The 25,564-nt window shown below is 40.9% G+C and overlaps 1 protein-coding gene across 5 annotated transcripts in view; it reads right to left on the bottom strand.

Annotated features, from left to right (window-relative positions):
• Positions 1-25,564, bottom strand: part of TRIO (trio Rho guanine nucleotide exchange factor) — a 366,651-nt gene that overhangs the window by 113,751 nt on the left and 227,336 nt on the right. For all 5 annotated transcript variants that reach the window (XM_034959746.4, XM_034959748.1, XM_063604169.1 and 2 more), the window contains exons 19-28: positions 20,987-21,101; positions 17,203-17,318; positions 14,132-14,254; positions 7,953-8,147; positions 7,738-7,853; positions 6,906-6,972; positions 6,191-6,300; positions 5,289-5,358; positions 4,600-4,689; positions 1,468-1,560 (exon numbers count right to left, since the gene is read on the bottom strand). In XM_034959746.4, the coding sequence (XP_034815637.1) occupies positions 1,468-1,560; positions 4,600-4,689; positions 5,289-5,358; positions 6,191-6,300; positions 6,906-6,972; positions 7,738-7,853; positions 7,953-8,147; positions 14,132-14,254; positions 17,203-17,318; positions 20,987-21,101 (1,095 nt within the window). The remainder of the gene's footprint in view (positions 1-1,467; positions 1,561-4,599; positions 4,690-5,288; positions 5,359-6,190; positions 6,301-6,905; positions 6,973-7,737; positions 7,854-7,952; positions 8,148-14,131; positions 14,255-17,202; positions 17,319-20,986; positions 21,102-25,564) is intronic.

Raw genomic sequence — 25,564 nt, 5'->3', positions numbered from 1 at the left:
TCTAAGCAGCATGGCAAACACTGCTCACAAATGCAGCATACTGAGCCTACTAACTGATAACTGGCAGAAAACCTTCCTTGTTGGGGAGCTCAAGGGAGCTTATCACTGTTCTCCTGAAGAACCTCTGGCAGAGTAAGGCGAGGTTTACAAATTTAAGCACCAGTTTAGCAGAACTACATGCTGAAAACAAAATCCTTACATCTTGAGGACACCGAAAGGTAAATTGCCTTTGTAGAATTAGAAAGCAAAGGACAAATTTGAATATGAACAAATTCGCCTCCTGACTTATTTTGCATTCATAGTAACTATATATTTCTGCGGGAATGGTCACATAATCACTTAACGGCATTTTGATATAAAAGTACAGGAGAGCTTTTCCAATTGAAAAATCCCATAATAGTATCACTTTCACAAAACGATGTAGCTACTTATTACTGTCTGTAGATTTTTCTTGCTAACAAAAAGGGTAAAGAACAGTTTCAGCATTTGTAACTCCATCTTCTAAATTTCTTTTATATCTAGACAGATTACATAATAACTTCCCGTTGTCGAGCCTAGGGCAGTCCCTGGAACATGGCAGGATTCATAGAATACCATCACTGGGATGAACGCATGTTTCTACATTTTAATGCTTAATAACATTCACCAGCTGAGAAAATGGTATGCTGAACATTACCAGACAAAATCTGTCAATTTTTAGGTAGTCAAGAAAATGTGTATTGATGATATATAATATAAAAATAAAATACATTTTGTGACAACTCTTAGCACAAATTCTAAGTTTTGTTTACCTTTCTATTGTCAAGACTAATCACTATTGTTTTCTTAAATGTGATTTTAACTATAGTCATTCACAACTAATAAAAAGCAGAGGTCAGCCTGACTCCAATACTTGCGGTCTGTATGGACAAGGTGTGCCGCGAGGGGTGTGACATCAGGGACAAGCAACAAGACAGAGGAAGCCTCCTGGGCATGGGTTCTCCGTGGCTTCAGTGGAAGCCCTGGGCATCAGCCAGATCTGTGTTCTGAGCTGAGCCTGTTAACGTGTTTGAGTGGTGATTCTGGGCACACTCCTTACAGTCTACAGTCTGAGGCTAGTTTTCATGCCTGCAGACTAGCATTGTTGGGAGGTTAACATATGCAGAGCGTACCAAAGTGGACCATGCCTGGCCCGCAGTCAGCAAGCCACAGCTGGGAACTAAGGGTACTAAAATATCAAGAACTGATGATTTCTCATTTTATGTTTAGGGTCAGTCAGTGCAGTTCAGACGCATAATCATGACACACACTCTCATTTAACTCCTGCAATGAGAAATTGGGCAGGTCAATAAATACTAATGAATTAAAAAGTAAAATTAATTGACTAGGTGTTTCAAAGAATTCAGGGTAATTATATAAATATATAGTAAATGTCAAAATAATACATAATTCATAAAGTTTCACAGGCTGAAGACGCATTATACATACTTTTAAAAGGAGCTGATACTTCGTTATTCGCTGAACTGGTTTAATAAGGTAGGAAGAAATGGAATTGGCTAATCCATGTCGCTGCTGTATCTCCTGTATTAAAACCAAACAAGAAACAAGAGTTATCATAGGGCTACACTATTAAATCATGGCCATAAAACACATTACTTTTCCAAATACTGTACCTGACAACTGTTTAATCATGCTGAAATAATAAAGTTTCCTTTTCCTAAGAGGCTTTTAAATTATTAACACAAACTTCTTTGCTTCTAAAATGTTACTTCTGGAGAGGAAGGGGTACTTTGGAGCAGGAGGATCTACCTTACTGTTCAATCGCACTTTTAATGCCATGATTTGCACTTTGCATTTTGTAATTATGTCCTTTACATGCAATGATCTGTATTGCATGTAAAGGCTGTATTCCTTTACAACTGGTTGTATTCCTTGCTGTATTCCTTGCTGTGAAGACAGGCCCTGTCTGTGCTACTCACCACTTTACACTAGCACCTAGGACAGAGCTTAGAGTTAAATGAGCACCATATAGATGTTCAATAATGCTTGTTACTGGTAAGAAGCATAATCAAAGGTTATCAGATAGCCTGGAGAAGAGAGGAAGCTGTAGAAGAAAGCCTCTAAAAAAATAAACCAACTGTACAAGGAATACTGAAAGCATATAAATTGTGAAATCTCTCAGGCATGATTTCTCTTATTCTTGAAGACATGTTTTAGGGCATAAGGGTTTAAGTTCTGGGATACATGCGCAGAATGTGCAGGTTTCTTACACAGGTGTACATGTGCCATGGTGGTTTGCTGCACCCATCAACCCGTTGTGTACATTAGGTATTTCTTCTAATGCTATCCCTCTCCTAGACCCCCACCCCCCGACAGGCCCCAGTGTGTGATGTTCCCCTCCCTGTGTAATGTGTTCTCATTATTCAACTCCCACTTATGAGTAAGAACATGTGGTGTTTGGTTTTCTGTTCTTGAGTTAGTTTGCTGAGAATGATGGTTTCCAGCTTCATCTATGTCCCTGCAAAGAACATGAACCCATCCTTTTTTTTTTCTTTCTTTCTTTTTGAGATGGAGTCTCGCTCTGTCGCCCAGACTGGAATGCAGTGGTGTGATCTCAGTTCACTGCGAGCTCCGCCTCCCAGGTTTATGCCATTCTCCTGCCTCAGCCTCCCAAGTAGCTGGGATACAGGTGCCTGCCACCACGCTCGGCTAATTTTTTTGTATTTTTAGTAGTGATGGGGTTTCACCATGTTAGCCAGGATGGTGTCGATCTCCTGACCTCATGATCCACCTGCCTTGGCCTCCCAAAGTGCTGGGATTACAGGCGTGAGCCGCTGTGCCCGGCCCAAACTCATCCTTTTTTATGATTGCATAGTATTCCATGGTGTATATGTGCCACATTTTCTTTATCCAGTCTATCATTGATGGGCATTTGGGTTGGTTCCAACTCTTTGCTATTGTGAACAGTGCCGCAATAAACATGTGTGTGCATGTGTCTTTATAGTAGAATGATTTATAATCCTTTGGGTGTATACCCAGTAATGGGACTGCTGGGTTAAATGGCATTTCTGGTTCTAGATCCTTGAGGAATCGCCACACTGTCTTCCACAATGGTTGAACTAATTTACACTCCCACCAACAGTGCAAAAGCATTCCTATTTCTCCACAGCCTCACCACCATCTGTTGTTTCCTGACTTTTTAATGATCGCCATTCTAACTGGTGTGAGATAGTATCTCATTGTGGTTGATCTGCATTCTCTAATGACCAGTGATGATGAGTTTTTCATATGTTTGTTGGCTGCATAAATGTCTTCTTTTGAAAAGTGTCTGTTTATATCCTTCGCCCACTTTTTGATAGGTTTTTTTTTTCTTGTAAATTTGTTTAAGTTCATTGTAGATTCTGGATATTAGCCCTTTGTCAGATGGCTAGACTGCAAAAATTTCCTCCCATTCTGTTGGTTGCCTGTTCACTCTGATGATAGTTTCTTTTGCTGGGGCATAAGGGTTTCTAAAATGGCTTTGATTCCAAACATTAAATGTGCTATGTGCCCTCACTGTTTAAGTGAAATACTTAATACTAAAATATTTCTAACTCCATATACAGGTGCTGAATTTTGTCTGATGGCAAAGACCTAGAATCATGTGAAATATTAACAAGAAAAGGCCACTCTGGCCTGGGAGAAGGCTTCCTATTAACAAAGGCAGTGATGTGTAATGTGTAATGTAATGGTCAGGAGAATGACAATTAAAACAGGGTCATCTACAGGTAGGGCTTCATCTCAAAGACAGAAATTGAAAAGTTTATTCTACTTCCCCAGACTTTCAGATAAGAGCTGATGATCCCACCTGCCCATGCACAAGTGTAAAGACAGAAAACAAGTCCAACATCCTCACAACCTTATGCACCAAACTATGCACACTATTCAATAGCACCTTATCCTTCAATCAAAATGTATTGGCACATATTTGACCAAGTTTTGGAAACCCAGAAAGCACTCTGTGTATCACGTTCTAAAGCTCCATCCCTTTTGTGCTGAATAAGCCGCTGCAACAGCTTTCAAAACACAGATGACCTGTATCTACGTTTACTCCAATGAGAACACACTTAGTTAACCTTCTAATTATCCTAGTTGTTATGGCACTATTTGTAAAACTTTACTGGTAGGTTGTTTTTGAAAATTCATAACATCATGAAATTAAAATAGGAAAAATAAAAAGATTCACATTTATTTTTGTTTTACTGAGGGGGAAAAGAAGCTTAATAGTTTATGCCTTCTGTATACAGTATTACAGGTGAAAAAATGTATTGAATATAAATAGTAATGATATTATAAATGATTGAATATAAATAATAACATATACACACACACAAACATACATCTATGTATTACAATCTGAGTTCCTTACAGATATAAGGCTTCCAGTATTTGTGTAGGATCTTTTAAAAACAGAAGACAATAGAAGAATAGCCCAATAGACATGATAGACAAAATGATAGACAAAAATGATAGACAAAAATGAAAACATTGTACTATCAATTAGGTGAAAGTTATGAGTAATGCCGCATTTTATGTACACAACTTGGAAAATTATGGTCTCTTTAGGAATCTATTACTTACGTCAAAATAGGACCCTGCATGTTCCAATATCAGCTGAGTAGAATCAGGCTTATTTTTGCAATATGTGACATACATCTGAAACTTGTCTGCCTGTAAGCCAAAAAAAAAAGATCTCATTTAAATCATAACAAGTCAACGCATGATAAACTTTCATATAGAAAAGAAGCAGTATGGATAACGGAAATTTAAGCCTCGAGTTGAAGAGACTCTATTTTAAAAAGAAAGCTACTGAAATAAGAAACACATCGTTCTGACAGCATGCAGCTGCAGCAGCCTCCCCGACCCCGGCACGTCGGGCTGAGCACCTGTCCTCTCTTTCCACAGTCACGTGTGCAGAGCTGGCTGTGGGCTTTGGACAGCATGACCGCACGTTCACCTGTCTGCCTCCCCTCTAGACTGGACGATCCCCCAGAAGGACTGGGAACTCACCTATCAGCAAATCCCCAGGGTCAAGCGGAGGCCTGGCACACTAAATATTCTATTTCAAACCATCACCAGGGCCAATAAAAAAACTCACTCCACAAAAACAATTAGTTGAAGTATGCAATTCTTTGAGGTAAAGTCTATTTCTCTGCAAGCATGGATATGAGCAGAAGATGGTGACTTAAAGGAAATGAAGACCATCCCTCCTAACTTCCTTCAACGTCACCTAATAGCTGGGAGAGAACAAATGGTTGAGGTTTCATTACCCAGGTAACAAAACAATGTCCAACATCCTCTGGCAACTGTTCATATTTTTCCAGCTCCTTTAGGAATATGCTGCAAAGAATAAAAATGGTATCATATTACGAAGGTGTTTTAAAACATTTTACTAGTGAGATATGCCAGAAACTGAGAAATCTGTGCCCCCTAAAGAATGAACAAAACATGTAGCTCTTAACTAGGGTAAGTTATTGTGACTTTCAAACAGCTAGCCAGTTTCGCCTTCAAATGCTTTCTAACAAATTTATTTCTGGGCAAGCGCTAGTGTGTTCACTGAGGATATACTTCGAAGACGTAAATATTTGGCTGAAGACCCATTTGGTCTTTTCTGCCTTCTGCTGAGGGGTGAGGGGACTGCGCTCTTGCTGACCCCAGCATCATCTCATCACAGGCCACCTAAAGGAGCTTCTGCTGCCGCCGCTTTAACAATATTAAAAGAGAATCATGTACCTCCTGTGGCCAATGGAAAATGCATCTTATTTTGGTCAGAATACACTTCTGTTGCTTCTTCAGTTCCTATCTCTTACTATAAGAGAGCAAACAGCATAGGCCTGCAGTCCCAAGGGGGCTCCACTGTCTCTCAACCCTCAGAAGTAAGTCACAGGGCACCTGACGGCTCGGCTTCAGAGAAATTAAGCTTCCTATAAAAATATTTTCATAGTTTTCCTGATCTTATTTCTGTAGAAGATAAGTACAAACATAAAGTTGAGTCTGTATTAAAAGAATTTCTAGAATGTCAGTCTTTTTGGAGAAAGACTGATAGGCTTCATTCAAATGGAAACAAAATCACTGAAATCTGCTTAATTCAATGGGAATGGTTCATTTCTTGTGATGAAACTTCAGCACACGGATTTCAAGCGTAACTGCTCCCAAAGAAAAAGCCACTCACTTATTATGAAATTCGTAGATTTCTTGCATGTTTCCAAAGATGATGAGCTCTTTGTTTACAATGCCAGGTGGAATCTCTTCCACGCCACTGGTCATTTCCCACAGGTACGTCTGGCCGAGAGGGAAACAGGGATTAGACACAAATAATCACCACATTTTCAAGAAACAGCTGTTTCTGACATCTGTAAACACACAGAGTTAATGTATAAGTGAAAGTATAACTAAGGACTGGACCCTTTTACAAAACATAAAAAACCCTTCTAAAAAAGGCCCTCAGTTGCTGTTAATACTTGAGAGGAGTTCCTATACTTTTCAACTCTAAAATTATTCCCAGCTTCAAATTTTGGAATTAACCTACTCCACAAGTACAACCAATATTCCTGATACCACTGAGTATTAGTTGCCAGTCATAATTAGTAGGCACATTTCTCTGAAGCTGCTGTACAATTCTATACAAAGAGAGTGTCAGCCAGGCCATCATGTGATAAACAGAATGAGAGGATTAATGCTGTATCATCTCTGTAATGAGTGAAAAACAAACCTAGAACTCTACAGAAGTGCAGAAACATGAAACCGGCTGTTGAAGCATACTTTACATTTTAAAAAATGACAGAAAAAAATTGTGATTATTCTAAGCACTACCAACAGGTAAGAATAAAATAGCAAGCTTATGCTCAATCTAAATAAACAAGCAAAAAAAAAAAAAACTTACTTACATCCATACATTCCCGGAGGTCTCTTACATAAGCCTTTTCAGTTTGAATGAGCTCAGCCATTATGAACCTTAAAGAGAGGAAGACAGTGAGGAGTACAGTCAAGGTGCAGCTTACTTCACTATCTACTTTTATGGATTTATGAAATAACAGAGTGGGTATAAAAGTATTAGTCTTAGATTGATCATTTTGGAGAGGTGAATCACAAATAGAACAGTATCCACCCGCTAATTCAAAGGGGAAAAAAAGATTTCTGCACACACTTTATTGAGGTACCGACAGATCAGGGTTTCTCAACCTGGCACTGTGGACATTTGGGGCCAGGTAACTCTGCTGTGGGGCTGCCCTCTGCACTGGAGAGTGCTCAGCAGCTTCCCACTAGAGGCCAACAGCACTCCCTCCCCCTCCCCACTGTGACAACCAAAGTGTCCCCTCACATTGGGGACGAAACTGCCAATTAAGAACCACTGGATTAGAGCACTCTTTTTTATTTATATATAGTTTACTAACTGGCAACTTTTACACAACTAAATTTGTTTTAGGTGTGATAAAAACTATTAATTTCCTCTCCTTAGTGTCACTATCTATTAATGACAATTCATCAACTCCACATGAAACACAGGCACAGGGATAAAAACTAGATGCTGTTTCTGAACCAGGTGATAAGAGGACAGTGAACCCAGCGAAGTCTGTGCTGACACAACTAAGTCCACCCAGAGCAACAAAAAGCCTGGGTGCCATGTGACTTCAAAGCACACACAGAAGCATGTCTGTCCAAACGACATTCTCTTCACTTTTCCAGTGAATCCTGGTAGATTCTGAAAGACTGGCTTACTCTTTCCTGCGGGCAGATTTCCGCTTCTCTTCATTAAGTTCATGAGCAGCATCTCGAAGTTTCACCTCTGAGCCAGGGATACTGGCTGGAATGATATCTAGCTGGAGACTTTTACTCTGTGGAATAACAGAGCCAATGAACTCAGTTAATTAAATCAGCAGAGAGGGCGTTATGAAGAAGACCATAATTTATTCAGTTTGCACAAGGCCATTTACCGATTTGTTGGAATCTGAAGAAATCCCCAGGGCTTTTTCCAAAGAAGTCCTGTACTTCTCCATCCGCAGAGAGAAATCTCTGTACCTCTTATCCACAGCAGTAACACATTTTTTTATCTCTGCCGCATGGGCATGCCCTTTTTCACAAAAGCCATCAGCCAGCTGTATCAATAGCTTCACTCTCTCTTTGGTTTGCTGCAAAAAACAACAGGAAAGTATTGTGAGGCAAATGAATCCGACTGCCAGAAACCTGAAACACAGTGGCGACTTGCCTCCAACTCTGAGCTCTGAACAGGAAAACCGGCTGATGGTAGAAACTGAGACCAAAGCCCCAGGTCCACCCACTCCATCTCCCGGATTCCTGACCAGCTATCTCTCCTCAGCTCTTCTACAATGAATGGCATTTTTATGACCTCAAAGAATAAACTTAGACTATTTTTCAGCAACGTCTTCATCTAGGAGGTGCTTAGTAAAAATGTGTAGAATGGATGCATGAAGGAATGTATGCGAAGAACGCAGTCTTCACAATGCTGCTACTCTCCTCAAAGCCGCTGAGCAAAGACAGCTCCTGGCTCTATGCATGTTTACTCTTTGTGCCCAACTGGACCCACAGCTCTTTCGGGGCAAGCAGTCATCTGACTTTTCGGTTTTCCTGAAGCATGTGTGGCCACGGCTGTCCCCACAGCAGGCACTCAACAAAATTCCTCATGAAGCTCCTCTGTGTCGTGTTGATTGCTTTAACTCTCAGAAAATGTGAAGGAAAATTCACTAGTCAGGAAATCATCTATATAGAGGTACTGTAAATTTTGTTTCCCTGTTTGAGAGCTCTCTCTAAGTTATTCTATTTTGTATGTACACAGAAAAGATCTTTCATTAAGTTAAGCATAGTTTATTATTTTTCACAGAGATACACGGACAACCATACAACAAGTTATATATACCATCTGGCAACCTCACTCAACTCTGACTTCTCAACAGCTCTCTCTCTTCACATCCATTTCGATGGTTATTACTATTAGGCTTCCTTTGTTATAGTGTTTTCAAATAAGTGAGTTACTCCTCTTCTATGGAACCTGCTATTCTCTGTTAAGCTTTAACTAGAAAATCTTTTTAACACATATTCAGGAAACTGACTTTAAAAATCCCCAAAAGAAAGAAGGTCGGAGTTCAAAACCCAGATAAATGATCTTAGCTTGTAAAATCAAAGTTCTCAGCCATAATTCACTGGGTAACCTGTGAAGTCAGCCGTCAAGATCCTCCAGACTCTACACAAATAACCCCAACACTCCAGCCAGCCCCTAGCCACCCAACAGCACCCCCGTCCCCCAGCTGTGGCTCACCAACTCACCCCTCCAGGCCAGCACCCTCCTTGGGGCCTCTGCACTGGTGCTTCTGCCTGGAAAGCCACTCCCCCAGATATCCCTATGGCTCCTTCATGTCTCTACTCAAATAAACGCCACTCTCTTAGCGGGCCCTGCCTGGACCCCCTTAAACTGCAGCTTGCCTCCCTGCCTATTCTTCTGCTCTGCTGCTTCCCATAGCATGCATGGCCTTCTGACAGAGGGTGCAAGTGATTTTTTACAATCGTCGTCTGTCCTTCTCCTGTGAGTACGTCACCTTCACAGCCCAGAAATCTTTGCTTATTTCACTAACATCTCTTACATTGCCACAAGGGCCATCTGTGGAGGGCACTGTAAACTACCTGTATGTCTATCTTTAAGGGGTTAAGAAAGCTACTGAGTGTTTTAAGTGATGGGGACACAGAAGTGAAGATAAAAAGATAATGCAGCTTACCAAAATTAAACAAGAATTATTGAGCAACTGAATGGTGTGATAAAAACTAAGTACCATAAATCTGCTAACCTATGAACTTTAAAAATATCTCAGTATATTTTTACTTGCATTGGTATTTTTAAAATACATTTACAGGATTCAAAATTCCAAAGATAAAAAAGATACAAAGTAAAAACTCTTCTCACCCCACCTTCCACTGTCACCAGTTCCAATTACCAGCTTCTTGCTATCACTTCAGAGACATTTTATGTGCATGTACAAGCAAGTGCGCAAATGTACATAAGTATTTTTCTCTCTCATATTTCTTACACATGTACTTGCATACAACACACACTGCTCTGTATTAGCATTTTCTACTGAACACATCCTAGTTGTCTTTTCTGATCAGAACTAAAGTCCTCGCCTGTGTTTAGTTAGAGCTGGGTAATATTTCACTATATGGATGTGAACTGTGTGGATGCACATAAGTTAATGTCTCTCCACCAATAGGTCTCCGTGTTGTTTCCAAATTCCGTCTACCACGGCAACAATGCAAGAAATCCATCAGTTGCATGACCGGTGGTTAGACACGTGCCTGAGTGCTGCTGCCGTAACACACATTGTGAGACCTGGAACTACTGGGGCAGACAGGAAGTGCAGTGTGAGCAGGCAGGAGTGTGAGGGGGCAGGAAGATGCCACCAGAGGCCTCTGAGGGGCTGCCCTGCTCCACTCCCCCAGCAACGGAGCCTCGTCCACGCAGCATGGGGTCCACCTTTTTGATCTCGGCTAATCCACTGGGTGAAATGAACTCAGTGTGGTTTTGATGTATGCTTTTCTTATATTAAGTAAAGTTGATGATCTCATGGTGAAAGCCATTTATTCCCTTGCTATGACACATGTTTAATATCTTTTGTCCATTTTCTTGGTCTTTTTTTTCCTTATTGATTTGTAAAAGTTCTTTCTTACTGGGAAATCAGTCCTTTGTGGGATGAGCTGCCTATATATCTTCTCTATTTGATTTTTAACTTTAGATGTTCCTTATGGTGGACTGTCTTGTGTAAAGTTTTACATTTTTTGTGTAGGTGAATTTATTAACCTTTTCTTTCATGGGTTTGGATTTTGTGTCATTTAGACAAATTTCTCCATACGAGGATATAAAAAATATCCTGTTATTTCTTCTGGTACTATTAGGTACCACTGCTGATATTTAAATCTTCTTCTGGTATTTATCTCGGTATCAAGGTGAGATATAAATCCAACTTAATTTTTTTTCCAAAGCCATTTACCTTGGAAAACATCATTAAAAAAAATTCTCACATCTTTTAAAGTGAGATATTATAAGGATTTTCATTCTTATTCTATTTGTTATCTCTCGAGATCGTTACAGTGCTTAAAAAGCACGTAAACATTTTAACTGAACAACTTCATCTGTAGGCATAATCGAGGAACTGGAGAAAAATAAAGGCAAATTGAAGTCTTAAGTCCACAAGCTCAAGAGAGCTTTGCTCATCATGTTCTTAGACAGAAATTCAATGGTGTTAGACACTTTCTAACAAAGTAAGGCATTTGGCATTGCGGACGCTGGTGATCAGGACCACAGGAAGCCCTATGGGAAGAAGGCTGTGGCGTCAGTAAGGCAATGGCTTCCGGACCTCAGTGTGTGCAAAAATCAAGTGGTGAGCTGTTCAAATGCTCATCCGCGGGCCTCACTCCAAGAGAGCCTATGTCACTAGGTTTGGAGTGAGGACAGAAATCTCTCTTAAATAAACACCCACAACCTGGATGCAGGTGGTGCCTGCAAGACCCGTGGAGAAATGACTGCACTGAGAGCTGCAAAGGGACCGAGCCGAGTCTCAGTGAGCCGGGGATGGGAGACTCTTGTTTAGCCTTCCAGCTTCATTTCCAACAACACTAAAAATGTTATAACATTGTAACAAGTGCACCGAAAGACTTTCCTTTCAGAGCTAAGAATTCTCTATACAGTAAAAGCAAAATGGTTTCTTACAAGATTCTAAGATCGGGTGACAGAAGGCAAGTGAGGGAGCCTCAGCTCATGATGAAAAATCAAAGGACATCTCCAAACACCAAAGCAGGTGTTTTCTGATTAAGGGAAAGGCAGTCAGAAACCAAAGAAAAAGATGGCTAAGAAAAGGAAAGGTGAGGGGTGTTCTTTTCAAAATCTACCAGTTCCTCCTGGTATAACCAATTCAATAAACCCAACAAAAGAAACAGTTCTACATATCTGAGGATCAGAAAGGTCATATATCACTCACAATTTTAGACATTTCTTATAAAATACAAGAATAAAAATAAGCCTGTCATTGCCCAATCTTTCAATAACCACACATCAAACTTGAGGAAAAGGAGTATTCAGGAATGGAAAAATTTTTTCATATACACTTTATTAGTGGAGCAGGCCACCATGTTACTCAATTCCAAATAGTCATGTGCACATCACATCCCCCATGCATGGCCCCTGGAGCTGGGCAGTGAGCAGGCTGTCTGGCCATACACAATGGCCTGCAGAGTGGAGCAGAGGTGAAAGATGGCAAATCTTAAATCTAGCTTTGAGTGTGGTATGTGATGTTAGGCATTTTCTTAATACCTTTATAATCAAACAATATTCAAATAAGCAAACATAGCTTGGGACTTTAGGCGCACACACCACCATGCCCAACTAATTTAAAAAAATTCTTTTTGTAGAGACAGGATCTTGTCATCTTGCCCAAGCTGGTCTCAAACTCCTGGCCTCAAGCGATCCTCCCACCTCAGCCTCCCTTGAGCTCAGGAGTTTGAAGAGGATCCCTTGAGCTCAGAAGTTTGAGGATGCACTGAGCCATTATGGTGCCACTGCATTCCAGCCTGGCTAACAGAGCAAGATCCCATGTCTAACACACACACAGACACACACACGCCCCTAAATACGGATCATATAATGTGCATAACTATTATGTAATATCTAAATGTTAACAAAAAGTGAAAACTGTCCAGCCAGGTGTGTATGTGGAGGAGGAAAAGCCATGATCCCTCCCTGCAGGGGAGGGTGGGGCGGCCCTCCTTAGAGCTCATTGTGCCTCTGGGGGCAGCTACTGTCCCGTGGTCCTGCGCCCTGCCCTCCCCCAGTGCTCACCACACCCCCACCCTGGACCGGGTCTTCTTGCTGCGCCCCCCATGCCTGGTGTCTCTGCAGCCCTGCTTGCCTGTGTGAGCCTCCAGGATAGGAGCCATGGAAAAGGAGAGAGCCCAGCACCTCAGGGCCGAGGGAAAGGAGAGCTTTGGGGACCAGGAGCAGAGGGTGGCAAAGAAGAGCAGGAGGAGTCAGTAACAGTAACAGAAAACATAAACATGGACAAATAAATATAATACAAAGTAGCTGTCCTGTCTCTACATGATTGAAAAATTCCTGTTATGTTTTCAAAGCCAGGGTAGGGGCCACAGGAGATAACCAATCTTGCTACTTTATAGAAACACTTCTTTTTAACCAAAAATATTATCCCACTTATCATTTATTTCCCACTCTTATACATTTGAAATAATTGTCAGATTTTTCCAAAAACTCGAAATCTGTCATCAACAATAGAGGCACTTCAGAAAATACTACAAAGGACGTATACTCAGACTTTGAAAAACAACAACCCCACAGGTTGTAATGGTGACTTGAAAAGAGCCTCAAAACTGTTGTGAGTTCTTGGAAGGACTCAGCCTCTGCAGGTATAAGCCTTAATTGGGACAACATTCAGGTCAATATGCAGATTCTTATATTTTTCCTCAAAAAGCCATATTTACTCACACATATGGCATATGCCATAAAGATAATTCAATTTCATAATTTTATTTTTATTTTCAGGAGAAAAATGAAAATGTCTCAAGTTTTAGACACCTCTGAACAAGCACTAACAGAGGCGATGACACAGACTCTGCCAACCATAAAACACAGACAACTGCAGGCTGAACTGAGCGTGAGCAACACGACTGTAACAGTTTTCACCATCTAAAGGCGGTGAAACACCCCCAGGTGTAGGAAAGAAAACACCCCAAGAATACATAAAGGTCAACTTGGGGACACCAAATAGTGTTTCATAAAAATAGCAAGTCCTCAGAAAACATCTTAGAGAAGTAAACAGGAAGGGGAAAGTGTAGAAGGGAATAATGGGAAGGACAAGGAAGAAAAGGAGAGAGATGGCCGTATTCACAGACATCAGAGGGACAAAGGACACAGATGAAGGGAGGAGGTGGAGGACACGGAGGGACACACGTGAACGGAAGGAGGAAGCATCCTCCAGTTAATGTGGAACAGCCCACTGGGTCATCCTTTTCTCCAGTCTCATGAGGTATTTCTTTACGATATTTTTGAAGACTCGCTTTCGACTCAGAGGCCACTATACAAAGTACACTCTGAACCCACCTTTGCAGTTATCTGGAACTCCTCGTGCTCTTTCAGGAGCTCCTGGGTGTGCTGTATACTGGAGCCCGTGGAGGTGTGTGTGGAAAGGTAGAACTCGCCGTTGTCATGGATCCATTCCAAAGCCTGGAAGGGGAAGGAATGAATGGAGTCAGAGGGCTACACGTTCCTGAGAGGAGCCCAAAGCCCCGAGCACCGCATTTAAAGGTCAAATCACAAACCAAAGCTGGCAGCATCGAGAAGCATTCCCTCCCAGAGAGGCAAGTTTCTTAAATAAAACTGAAGTCTGACCACAATTACAAAATTTTTAAGAAGGACATTCTAGATGGTTATAACGGTATCACTTATGTCGCAACAATAAAAATTTGAGTTTCTTAGTATTCCATGGTGTATATGTGCCACATTTTCTTTATCCAGTCTATTGTTGATGGGCATTTGGGTTGGTTCCAAGTCTTTGCTATTGTGAATAGTGTTTCAATAAACATACGTGTGCATGGGTTTATAGTAGAATGATTTATAATTCTTTGGGTATATACCCAATAATGGGATTGCTAGGTCAAATGGTATTTCTGGTTCTAGATCCTTGAGGAACTGCCATACTGTCGTAATGAACTAATTTACACTCCCACACACACAAAAAAAATTAGTTTGAGTTTCTTGTAACCATGAACCTAAAGGCATAATGAAAGTACAATGAAAGAAACCACTACTATGAGCCTTTTTCAGGAAGGGACTAGAGTGGAGAGAGAGGGGAGGCAGCCGCCCTGGGGAGCACCCTGGAGCAGAGGGGCAAGGGGACATGGCCAGGGCAGCAGTGGGAAGCGGGATGGGATACGACAGGATGGGGCTGAGAAACCCAGAGGTCTGCGCCTCCTGGACCTGGTGCAGGAGCGAGCAGCCAGGAGCGAGGAGCGAAGGAGGAGGCGGGGTGTGGGGAAGAGGGAACTGAGAACACCACACCTAGTTGTTTCTAACAACAAGTAAGACAAGAGGGACACGGAGACAGGGAACCGAGAGTGCAGTTCTGCTTCTCATAAAGTCACTGTGGAGTGATGTCAAGGATGTAACTTGGATTTGTGAATCCGGAGACCAGAAATGGAGGCCCGGGCTGGGAGACAGCACACAGAAAAGACAGAAGAGGAAAGAGAGATAAGAACAAGCCAAAAATGAGCACCAAGAAAGGTAATGACTAGAGTGGGAGATAGGAAGGAGAGCAGCGAGGCCTGGGGTGGGTGGCCAGCAGGCGGGAGGGGCCTGCGCCAAGGCAAGATCAGCAAGAGCCCTGGAGGCCAGTCTGCGAAAGCACTGGGTATCCGCTGCATATTGTGACAGTGAACAGAAGCAGAACGGCTGGAAGGCAGACGGGGCACCACCTGCAACAGCATGCACTTCAGGATTTTATTTTCGGTGAATAAGCGGACTTTAGGAAAATGCAACAATACATTCCATTATCTTTCTCTGCCAACAGAATTACGTACAATTTTGCTTTTCTATAGCTGAGGGATTGTCTTTCAAGAGAGATAATAAAGTTATGTGAGAAAAGAACCTGAAACCATCTCTAATTAGAAATCTAACCAGGCCTCCGATGATCTTAAATATGGTTAAACTGTCTAATAAAATGTTAAGAGAGTATAATTTACTAAACGTGACTGCATGCCAGCTGGCTGTTGGGAACATGCTGGCTACACCTGGAACGTCACCAGGAGGAGAGAAGGACCAAGGTGGGGCGCCAGAACCAAGGCCTAGGAACCCAGTTCATCTAACTCTGGGAACTGAGCAGTTCTGAGCATGGGCTGCGTCCTTCGAGACTTACATTTTTCAGATTGGAACAAAAGCTGTTCCTTAAGTGGGAAACCTCTGCTAAGAAAGTTAATTTTTCTTCAGCTAAAAAGCATGTATCCAATGCCTGCTCTGGATCAGCTGCATATGAGGTTGCAAGCTGGATTCAGAAAATGGGTCCGTGTCGTGGTCAGAATGTGGGTCAACACCAACTGTCATCACAGAATTGCCCTGGGGGACTTTAAGGCACCCAGACCAGGGCCAGGCCACACACAGACGCTGGGGGAATCACCTTCTCCCCTGTGCTTCCCTCCAGACCCCCCAAATTCTGGATGAAAGTTTACGGATTCTTAAGCTACCATTAAGGCAAAACAGAAATGACAAGAATCTTAATATTTAAGACGGGGTCAGATTTTACAATAAAATGATCTTCTTCCATGACTGATGATACAGGCAGAAGTACTTCATCCCAAAATGACTTAAGAAGGGGATACTCCAAATGTACCCCCTTGATACATCAACACTTTTTGACTATACTAAATTATTAGAAATTCTGGGCCAGGTGCAGTGGCTCATGCCTGTAATCCCAGCACTTTGGGAGGCCAAGGTAGGCAGATCACCTGAGGTCAGGAGTTCAAGACCAGGCTGGCCAACATGGTGAAACCTCATCTCCACTGAAAATATAAAAATTACCCAGGCGTGGTGGTGGACGCCTGTAATCACAGCTACTTGGGAGGCTGAGGCAGGAGAATCGCTTGAACCTGGGAGACAGAGGTTGCAGTGAGCTGAGACCGTGCCATTGCACTCCAGCCTGGACAACAAGAGCAAAACTCTGTCTCAAAAAAAAAAAAAAAAAAAAGAAACAGAAAAAGAAAGATATTCTGTCACATTTCCTACTTAATTTTAACTTGATTAATCGGAAAAATAAAAACTTTGTCTTGAAAATATAAATACATCAATATAAAAAAAATCCATCATATTTACCTAAGTACAGAACCAAGATTCCCCAATAATTTTTAAATAATCCTTGTCATTATTACTTGTACTTTGCTGTCTTAGAGATGAGGTAAAGACAGTAGGGGAAGGCACACTTGCTGAGGGTCAAAATCACTGAGTGACATGCTTTTACCAGGCTGTGGGGTTTTCTTTTTATAACAAACTTAACTAGAAGGCTATACTGTTTGTCATTAGAAAGTGGTTTTCAAGATGGCGGAAATGTCAAGCTCAGCCTCTCTGTGGAGACAGGTGTGAGCACAGGAGTTTGGGGGGAGGCTGGGCACCAGGTGTGCACTGACCTGCTTGGCACTCCTCTCAAAGACCACGTACTGCTGACACTGGTCCAGCCGTCTCTTCCTCATGGTCCAGTAATGCAATACCCTGTTCTCCCGTTGGAAGAGTTCATTCAAGATATCTGAGAGAAAAAAGAAAATGATGTAGGTTGGTGCTTGCAATCAATTAAAACACCCGCGAAATTCCATTCATTTTTATTTAGACTTTTATGCAAACGCCATGGCAAGACAGCACGATAAATAAAGAATCGCACGGCTTTCCTGTCTCAGTGAGCATGTCGACCAGACCTCTTCTCACTCTCACCTCCATTTGACCATCTTACGATAAAGAGACCACTGGAAATTTAAGGTCAGTCTGTAATACCTCCGGCTGGATGGATCTGTGGGATATGTGTATTTTGTAATATGAATTCGACATAATGCACAATTTTATAATATGCAATTCGACAATGGCTGAAAAAAAATCAGCATTTTTTTCAAGACTATTAAAACCTTGTGTAGATGGAGTTTCATACAGATTAAAGGTTGTGTCAAAACAGTGGAGTAATAATCAACAAGGGTGGATTAAAAAAAAAAGAAAAACCAAGCCGGGCGCGGTGGCTCACACCTGTAATCCTAGTACTTTGGGAGGCTGAGGCGGATGGGTGGATCACCTGAGGTCAGGAGTCTGAGACCAGCCTGGCCAACATAGCGAAACTCTGTCTCTACTAAAAATACAAAAATTAGCAGGGCATGGTGGCAGGTGCCTGTAGTCCCAGCTACTTGGGAGGCTGAGGCAGGAGACTTGCTTGAACCTGGGAGGCAGAGGTTGCAGTGAGCCAAGATCACGTCATTGCACTCCAGCCTAGGCGACAGGGCAAGACTCCGTCTAAAAAAAAAAACAACAAAAAAAAATACAAAACCATAATCCCTTAGGAGAGGAAAGGACATGAAGTGGGGAAGTAGAGAAGCATGAACCTATAAAGGCAAGAAAAAAAAACCAAACCTCATGACACAAACATTTAAAATGTCATAACCAAACAAGAACCACCAAAAACTGGTGCACAGACAAAAAATTTTTAAGCATTGGGAACATATGACATAGAATAGTCAACAGAAAAACGATGAACAATTCTTTAGAAGAATGAGCAAAGCCTATAAATATGAAGTTCACAATTTAAAAAATACAGTCACACTAAATATACAGGAACACATTTAACCTCAAACAATGAGACCATCTTTCACTGCTCTCCTGGTAGACGGGTAAGATCCAGTGTTGGAAAGAGTAAGGGAACAGGTAATCATGATCCTCTATTATGGAGGGAGAAAAACTGAGTATGATGACCCCAGGGAATGACACTGAAAAGGTGCACGCATTCCTTTGAACTGGGAATTTAACTTTCAGATGAACAGTGCTTACATAACTATTCAAAACTGTTTGTACAAAGATGCTGGAACACTGAAGCGCTGGTTAGAACAGTGGAAAATAGGCAGCAATGTATGACCCATCAATTGAGGGACAGGTCAAATTAACTTCAGAAATGCTATACTGGGTATTAAAAAGAACAGCAGATCTTTAAATTCTGACACAGAAAGATGACTAAGATATATTATTAAGTGAAAGATGCAAGTTGCAAGGTAATATAGTCCCATTTTTGTAACAAATTAAAAAGTGGGATGGGTGAGTGAAATATACATTTGTATTTCTCTACATATTTACATTTACATGCACAGACAGGTTGCACAAAAGTCTTGACAGTGGTTACCAGTAGCTAAGGAATTAGCTAACATATGTATTTGTACACTTTTTGAGTTTTTGACACTAAGTCTGTTTTGCTCTAGAAGTTTATGAAACAAACAAAAAACTTAAGAAAAAAATTCCCAAGACTGAAACTGCAAATCAAATAAAGGGTTCCCGGTAACTTTACTACACTGGAAAACCATTAATATAGTAAGTTTTCCACAAATACTTACTGAGTTCCTAGCAGGCTGTACTTTGTGATAAGTAAGAACAGAAGAGCAGCATTTACATCCAGCCTAACAACAGACTCTCTCAATACTACCTCCAAAATGAACCCCAAATTTATTGACTTTTCTCCACCTCTACCATTATCACCCTAAATACCACCATATTCTTATGGTGACAATATGATGTCATCATTTTTGATGACAATAAAAAGTGCCTTTAGACACTGCCAACTATCCCCCAGGGACCAGTGGTCATGCTGTTATTTTTACTCCACTGAAGAGGTAAACTAGTATAGTGAGATAAATTAAAACTTTGAAATCTGAAGTCTGCTAAAAAATTAAGCTATCACTTACATGAAAATATTGCACATGAAAATGAATATGAGATAACGCATTTTTTCTAGTCTCTCATATCCACAGTCTCTGCCTGAGCCAGTATTAATTTTGGGCAAGTGAGCAGCAAACAGTGCTAAGCGCCCTCTTGGATATGGGGCTTCCTCAAGCTCCTGGGGGTCCTCTGACCACGTGGTCTGAGACTCCTCCTTGCCTGTGCCTTGGGGTTAGACTGTCTTTTCTGCCACCATTACTCTTACAGGAACTTAGAGCACTGACTCGAGCATAAATAAACCTTTCACCCCCAAGTAGGCTCTGAGGGAAACAGAACACTTCTATTTTAATTCTTCACAGCATCCAAAATTAGGATATACAACAGCAAAGGCATAATGAAGATCTAACGAGGGAATAAACGAAACACAGTCTCCCTCTCACACAAAAACGTGTGTCAAACTAGTGCAACCTAAAAAGGACCACAGTATCTTCAATCAGAAAAGATAGGACACAACCAACAAATAAAAGCAATATTGAGATATGGGTGAACTTATTTCTACAGGAAATGAGCCAAGTAAACCAATTATCAATGCAAATAACTTGCTGGCCCAGAAGACTTATTCATATAGAAAAATGGTTGCTTTTGTGAGTTGCACACTTTTCCAGAAGAAAAAGCCCATCAATAAATATGTTTTACTGATAGAACTTAGAGAATTATAGTGGTGTAACAAAATTATTTTGTGACAACTAATAGATGAATCAGATGAGCAGACAGTAGAATGTAATGTAGAAAGTTTTTGCCAATCATATTGTTTTGAAAAGTGTGAGATGAATCATTTGCTAACTGATTATCACAATTTTTTTTCCTATAAAACTAAACTTAGGCTGTGTAGCCCTGGTCAAAATTACTTGCTTTGTGCCTTAGTTTCTTTATCCACTTTCCTTCCACATCAATCCTATTACAATTTAGTATACATTTTCCCAGACCTTTTTCTAAACACTTACACACACACACACACACAACATGGTTTTACAGGTTTTTACACTCAAATGATATAACCTATATATTATTATTTTTCAATTTGTTTTTATTAACTATGCCTTAGGTATACAAAATTAATAATACTTTACAGTGATAAAATTGGGATGTATTTTCTCTATTTGAGCTTTTAAAAATACTTTGCCTATAGATAACTCTGGTTTTCCCTTTCCCTCTATTTTTTACTTTAACAAAATAGCCAATGTCAGTAAATATCATCCTGAATTTGCATTTTCTCCCTGTTTATATTCTTCAACTTATTCAATAAATTATCAACCTATTCAATATAATATCAGCCTATAAATTTGTTTAATCTTTTTATTATTAAACTAAGATCATTAGTAAGGACTTCATTAACATGAAACGGACATTTAAAATGAAACTGAAGTTGAGAGTTCAGAACACAACGTGCAGGCTCCTTTTGTCTCTTGCCAGGCATGCACTGGGCCACCCCTGGAGACTCCCAGCTCTACTCACTTTTCACTTGCTGTTCGGGAGCTTTGATGTGCGTCACCATTCCTGGCATGTTCACGCTGTTCCTGTGCAGGTATTTCAGGAAGACGTCTGCATTCCTCCGAGCAAGGGTGCAAGCCTAAAAAACAATGGAGAGCAATGTGTTGCTAATTTGACTTCTACAAACGTGTATTTGGAGCACACATCACTGGACTCTAACATATGTCTTTACCTAAAATATTTATCTGGCCACCTTCTGGTTTAGAAAATGCATAGGATAAAACCTAATTCAATTAAAAAAAAAATCTCTCTCTCCTGAAGCCCTCGCTCTGATGACACCTGCTGCTACATTCTGCCCTATAGAGAGGCCCATGGGGCAGGAAACAGAGGGCAGCCCCTGGCTTATGGTCACGGAGGAAGGGAAGCCCTGTCTCCGTCCAGTCTAGAGAGGTTTGCACACCTGACCTGACCCTGGATCACAGCCTAAGGAGCGACCTTGAGCTGCAGAACTCAGCTGGGCTGTGCCTGGATTTCTACATAGGGTAGACAGTAAACACTTTCAGTTTTGGCGGGGGTCATACAGTCTGTTTCTCCGTCACAACTACTCAAACAAACAACAGATGAAAGCAGCCACAGGTGACAGGTAAACTGTATCAATGTGGCCCAACTTAGCCCTCAGTTCAGAATTTGCCAACCCTGGTTGAAACTTTGTTATGTGATGTTATTGTGGTAACTGACAATATGTGTTTATGTTTATGCAGCAGGATAAACCAAAGCAGTTTCATTCACATATTTTAAAATAAGGGTTTTAGATAAAAGAATACAAATATAAAATCAAAGAAGGTAAGGAAAAACCCTTTAATTATATGTGAATTGGAAACATCTTGTGCATTTCCTGTCTTGGGTCTGGAATTAATCTTTTCTTCAAGGAGCTCTATCTCCTTCTAGTGTTAAATGGTATTTAGAGCCCACAGTCTAGTCATTCGGGATGATCAGGGCTTTGGGGTTGGTCACTGTTTCCAGACTTTTTCAGTAGATGGAGCGAGGCTACCTTTTTTTCAATTAAGAGAAAAACACATCATGAGTCTCTAATGATTCGTGTGAAATTTCAAGTTGTCTGATATGGCCTGGCTCTGTGTTCCCACCCAAATGTCATCTTGAATTGTAATCCGAATTGTAATCTCCACATGTCAGGGGGAGAAACCTCGTGGGAGGTGACTGAATCATGGGGGTGGTCCCCCATGCTGTTCTCGTGCAGCAAGTGAGCTCTCACAAGATGTGATGGTTTTGTGAGGGGCTTTTCCCTGCCTCACCCTGTACTTCTCTCATTCTTCTACTTCCTGCGCCATGTGAAGAAGGACGTGTTTGCTTCCCCTTCTGCAGTGACTGTAAGTTTTCTGAGGCCTCCCCTGTCCTATGGAACTGTGAGTCAACTAAACCTCTTTCTTTTATAAATTACCCATTCTCAGGTATTTCTTCATAGCGCATGAGAATGGACTAATACGCTGTCAAACCAAACAACAAGGAAGACGCTGAAGACTACGAGGGTGATGGCTAAGGACAGCTAAGCAACCTGCCTTGAAAGGGCTCCTATGGATACGATGAGCTGCGTGTTAAAAGATAAATGACAGTGACTGCTTTGAAACACACCAAATATATTTAAATCCATGATGATACTAAAAAAAAGTCATATGTAGAAGTTGCTATAGCAACAATTCATTATCCTGAAAATGGCAAATAAAAAGGATCAAGCAAGCATTTACTCTGCCTTTTCTGGACAAACTCTATTTTAGAATAACCAAATAGCTGAGAGGGAATAATTCTAGCTAATCGAGGCCAAAGGAAATGATAGAATTAGAGTATTACCATTTTGCAATTCCTAAAAAACAGTTATTACCACTGGGTACTAACACCATTAGCTGAAAGGCTGATGGGAAGTACAGAGGGATGAACTGCACTCACCATACTTGAACCACTGATCAATCTTCTTACCAATCACAGAGACAAAAGAGAGAACCAGACATTATGTGTCTCCTGAGTAACTCCATAAGAAGTACAAGCACCACTGGCAAGGTTTTCCAAGCTCGCCTGCACTCTCTCTCTCTCTCTCACACCCCCACCTCTCTTTCTTCCCCCACCATCGCCCCCCCCACCCCGCCTTTCAAACCAGCTCTGATCAAGGCTCACAACCTAACAAAAATCTACAAATTGTGGATGGTGCTAAATGACCCCACAGGATGTAATTACCAATCTGGAATGGGGGAAATGCCTCAATCTGAGGAATGTATTTCTTCAATTAATAAATAGTAATGAAAGGAGGGAATATTGTTTAGATTAAAAGTGATTCAAAAGACATACCCAACCAAATCAATATGTGGACCCTGTTTGAATTTTAATTAAAACCATGTATAAAAAGCCTATAAAGGCCAGGTGTGGAGGTTCACACCTGTAATCCCAATATTTTGGGAGGCCAAGGTGGGAGGATCACTTGAGCCCAGGAGTTTGAGACCAGGCTGGGCAACATAAGGAGACTCCATTACTACAAAAAAATACAAAAATTAGCCAGGTGTGGTGGCAAGTGCCTGTAGTCCTAGCTCCTAGGGGGGCGGAGGTGGGACGATCACTTAAGCCCAGGAGTCTAAAGCTGCAGTGAACTATGATCACACCAGTGCACTCCAGCTTGGTTGACAAGGCAAGACCCTGTCTCAAAAAAAAAAAAGACATTTACAGAACAATCAAAAAAATTTTAACAATGCTGGATTTCAGATAATATTAAAGAATTACTATAATTTTAAAGATATGATAATGGTATTTTATTTGTATTTCTGAAAGGGAGAATTTAATGTTTAAATTCACAAATAAAATGATATATCTAGAATTTTAAATAATCCACTGAAGGTAGATATATGCCCATATATTGATAATCAGAAAAGCTGGGTGAGGAGTAAAATAGGAGGAGAATCCATTCTCTCTCCTTTTGTACATATCTTCAAATTCCCATAATAAAAAGGTACTTAAATATCCTATACACAAACACCACAAAATTCTAGTTGAACAAAGGGATCCAAAAAGGCTTGTGATAACAGATGCTCCTTGACTTATCCTGATAAACCCATTGTAAGTCAAAAAAATCATAAGTCAAAAATGAGTTTATTGCACCTAATCTACTCAACATCACAGTTTAACTTAGCCTAGTTACCTTAAAAGTGCTTGGTTTAAGCCTACAGTTACCCTGGCCTGCAGTTGGGCAAAATCATCTAGAACAAAACCTATTTTATAATCCCATGTTGACTATCCCATGTAATTTATTGAATGCTGCACTGAAAGTGAAAATCAATGGTTGTATAGCATTTGACGTACAGGTTCTACTGAATGCACAGCGTACTGACACCAACAAGTTCAAAAATCACAAGTCAAACCATCGTAACTTGAGGACCGCCTGTATTTTTGTTTTGTAATTTTACCTAAATAGCTATCTTAATTATATGAACTAAGTGGCATTCATTTTTCTTTCATACTAAACAGATCCTGGACAAAGAGGGGAAAATTCTAATGATTCCACCTCGAAATCCTAACAGCGGTCAGCATTTGGTAAACTTAAGCAGTAGGGACATGTTGGGGGCAGGGGCTTTAAAAAGGTGTTGACGTAGTTATAACGAATGACCGTGGAAACTGTGATGGTTTTTTCACCCCGGGAGCTTGCTTAAAAAGAAAATCACTGTGGTGGGAGCACAAAGTAAGTTACCAGATATAATTTCCAAAGAGTTACAATTTATCCTCCCAGACTAAACAATAACTCTGTCAGATGACGGACTTCAGAAAAAAACACAGAAAGTGTTAAGTGTAACAGGAAAGTGGTCAGAGAGGTGAGAACGCTGAAGCAATGAGAAGGTAAGGAGGAAAAGTGACCACCACCCCTACTTTTAATGGGTCTGTGTGGTGATAACAAGCAGAGCCTCAGAAATTCTGTAAGGGCCCAAGAATGCAACACAGAACATTCAGCACCAAATGTTGCAAAATGTTTCAACTACTTTGAAAAATTTAACTGTTCCAAAGCACATCTGTGACTATGTATGACTAAATGTGACATTTATAAAAATATGACAGAGCACTATAGTCCCAGCTACTAGAGAGGCTAAAGTGGGAGGACCGCTTAAGCCCAGGAAGTTCAAGTCTTCAGAGAGTTGTGATTGCACTACTGCACTCCAGCCTGGGTGACAGAGTGAGATCCTTTCTCTGAATTAAAAAAAAAAAAGAAAAGAAAAAGTAGTCTTGAAAAATTCCTCATTAAAGCTTCTCAGAGAGAAAACTCCCAGCCTGGTCTGCATGTGACACATTTCTCTTGTCGGAAGCGTTTCCTGAGTAGGTATCAGCGACTGCCACCACAAGCCGTGTGGTGCTCGCACTGTGTCTACTCCATGCCGTGCTTACACCTCTTCTGAGATGCAATCTTCATTCCCTATGAAGGGAATGAGGAGGCTGAGTCTCCAAAGGAAGATTATTTTAAGCTCTAGGTATTGTTTTTCATCAAATCAATCAATCAATCAATCAATCACTCTGTCTCCAGCATCACCTGGTATTGTGACTTCCAACCAATCCTTA

The sequence above is a fragment of the Pan paniscus genome, chromosome 4 (assembly GCF_029289425.2).
Source record: "Pan paniscus chromosome 4, NHGRI_mPanPan1-v2.0_pri, whole genome shotgun sequence".
NCBI lineage: Eukaryota > Metazoa > Chordata > Mammalia > Primates > Hominidae > Pan > Pan paniscus.
The sequence above is the reverse complement of the archived record's forward strand: the minus strand, read 5'-3'. Positions and strand labels throughout refer to the sequence as shown.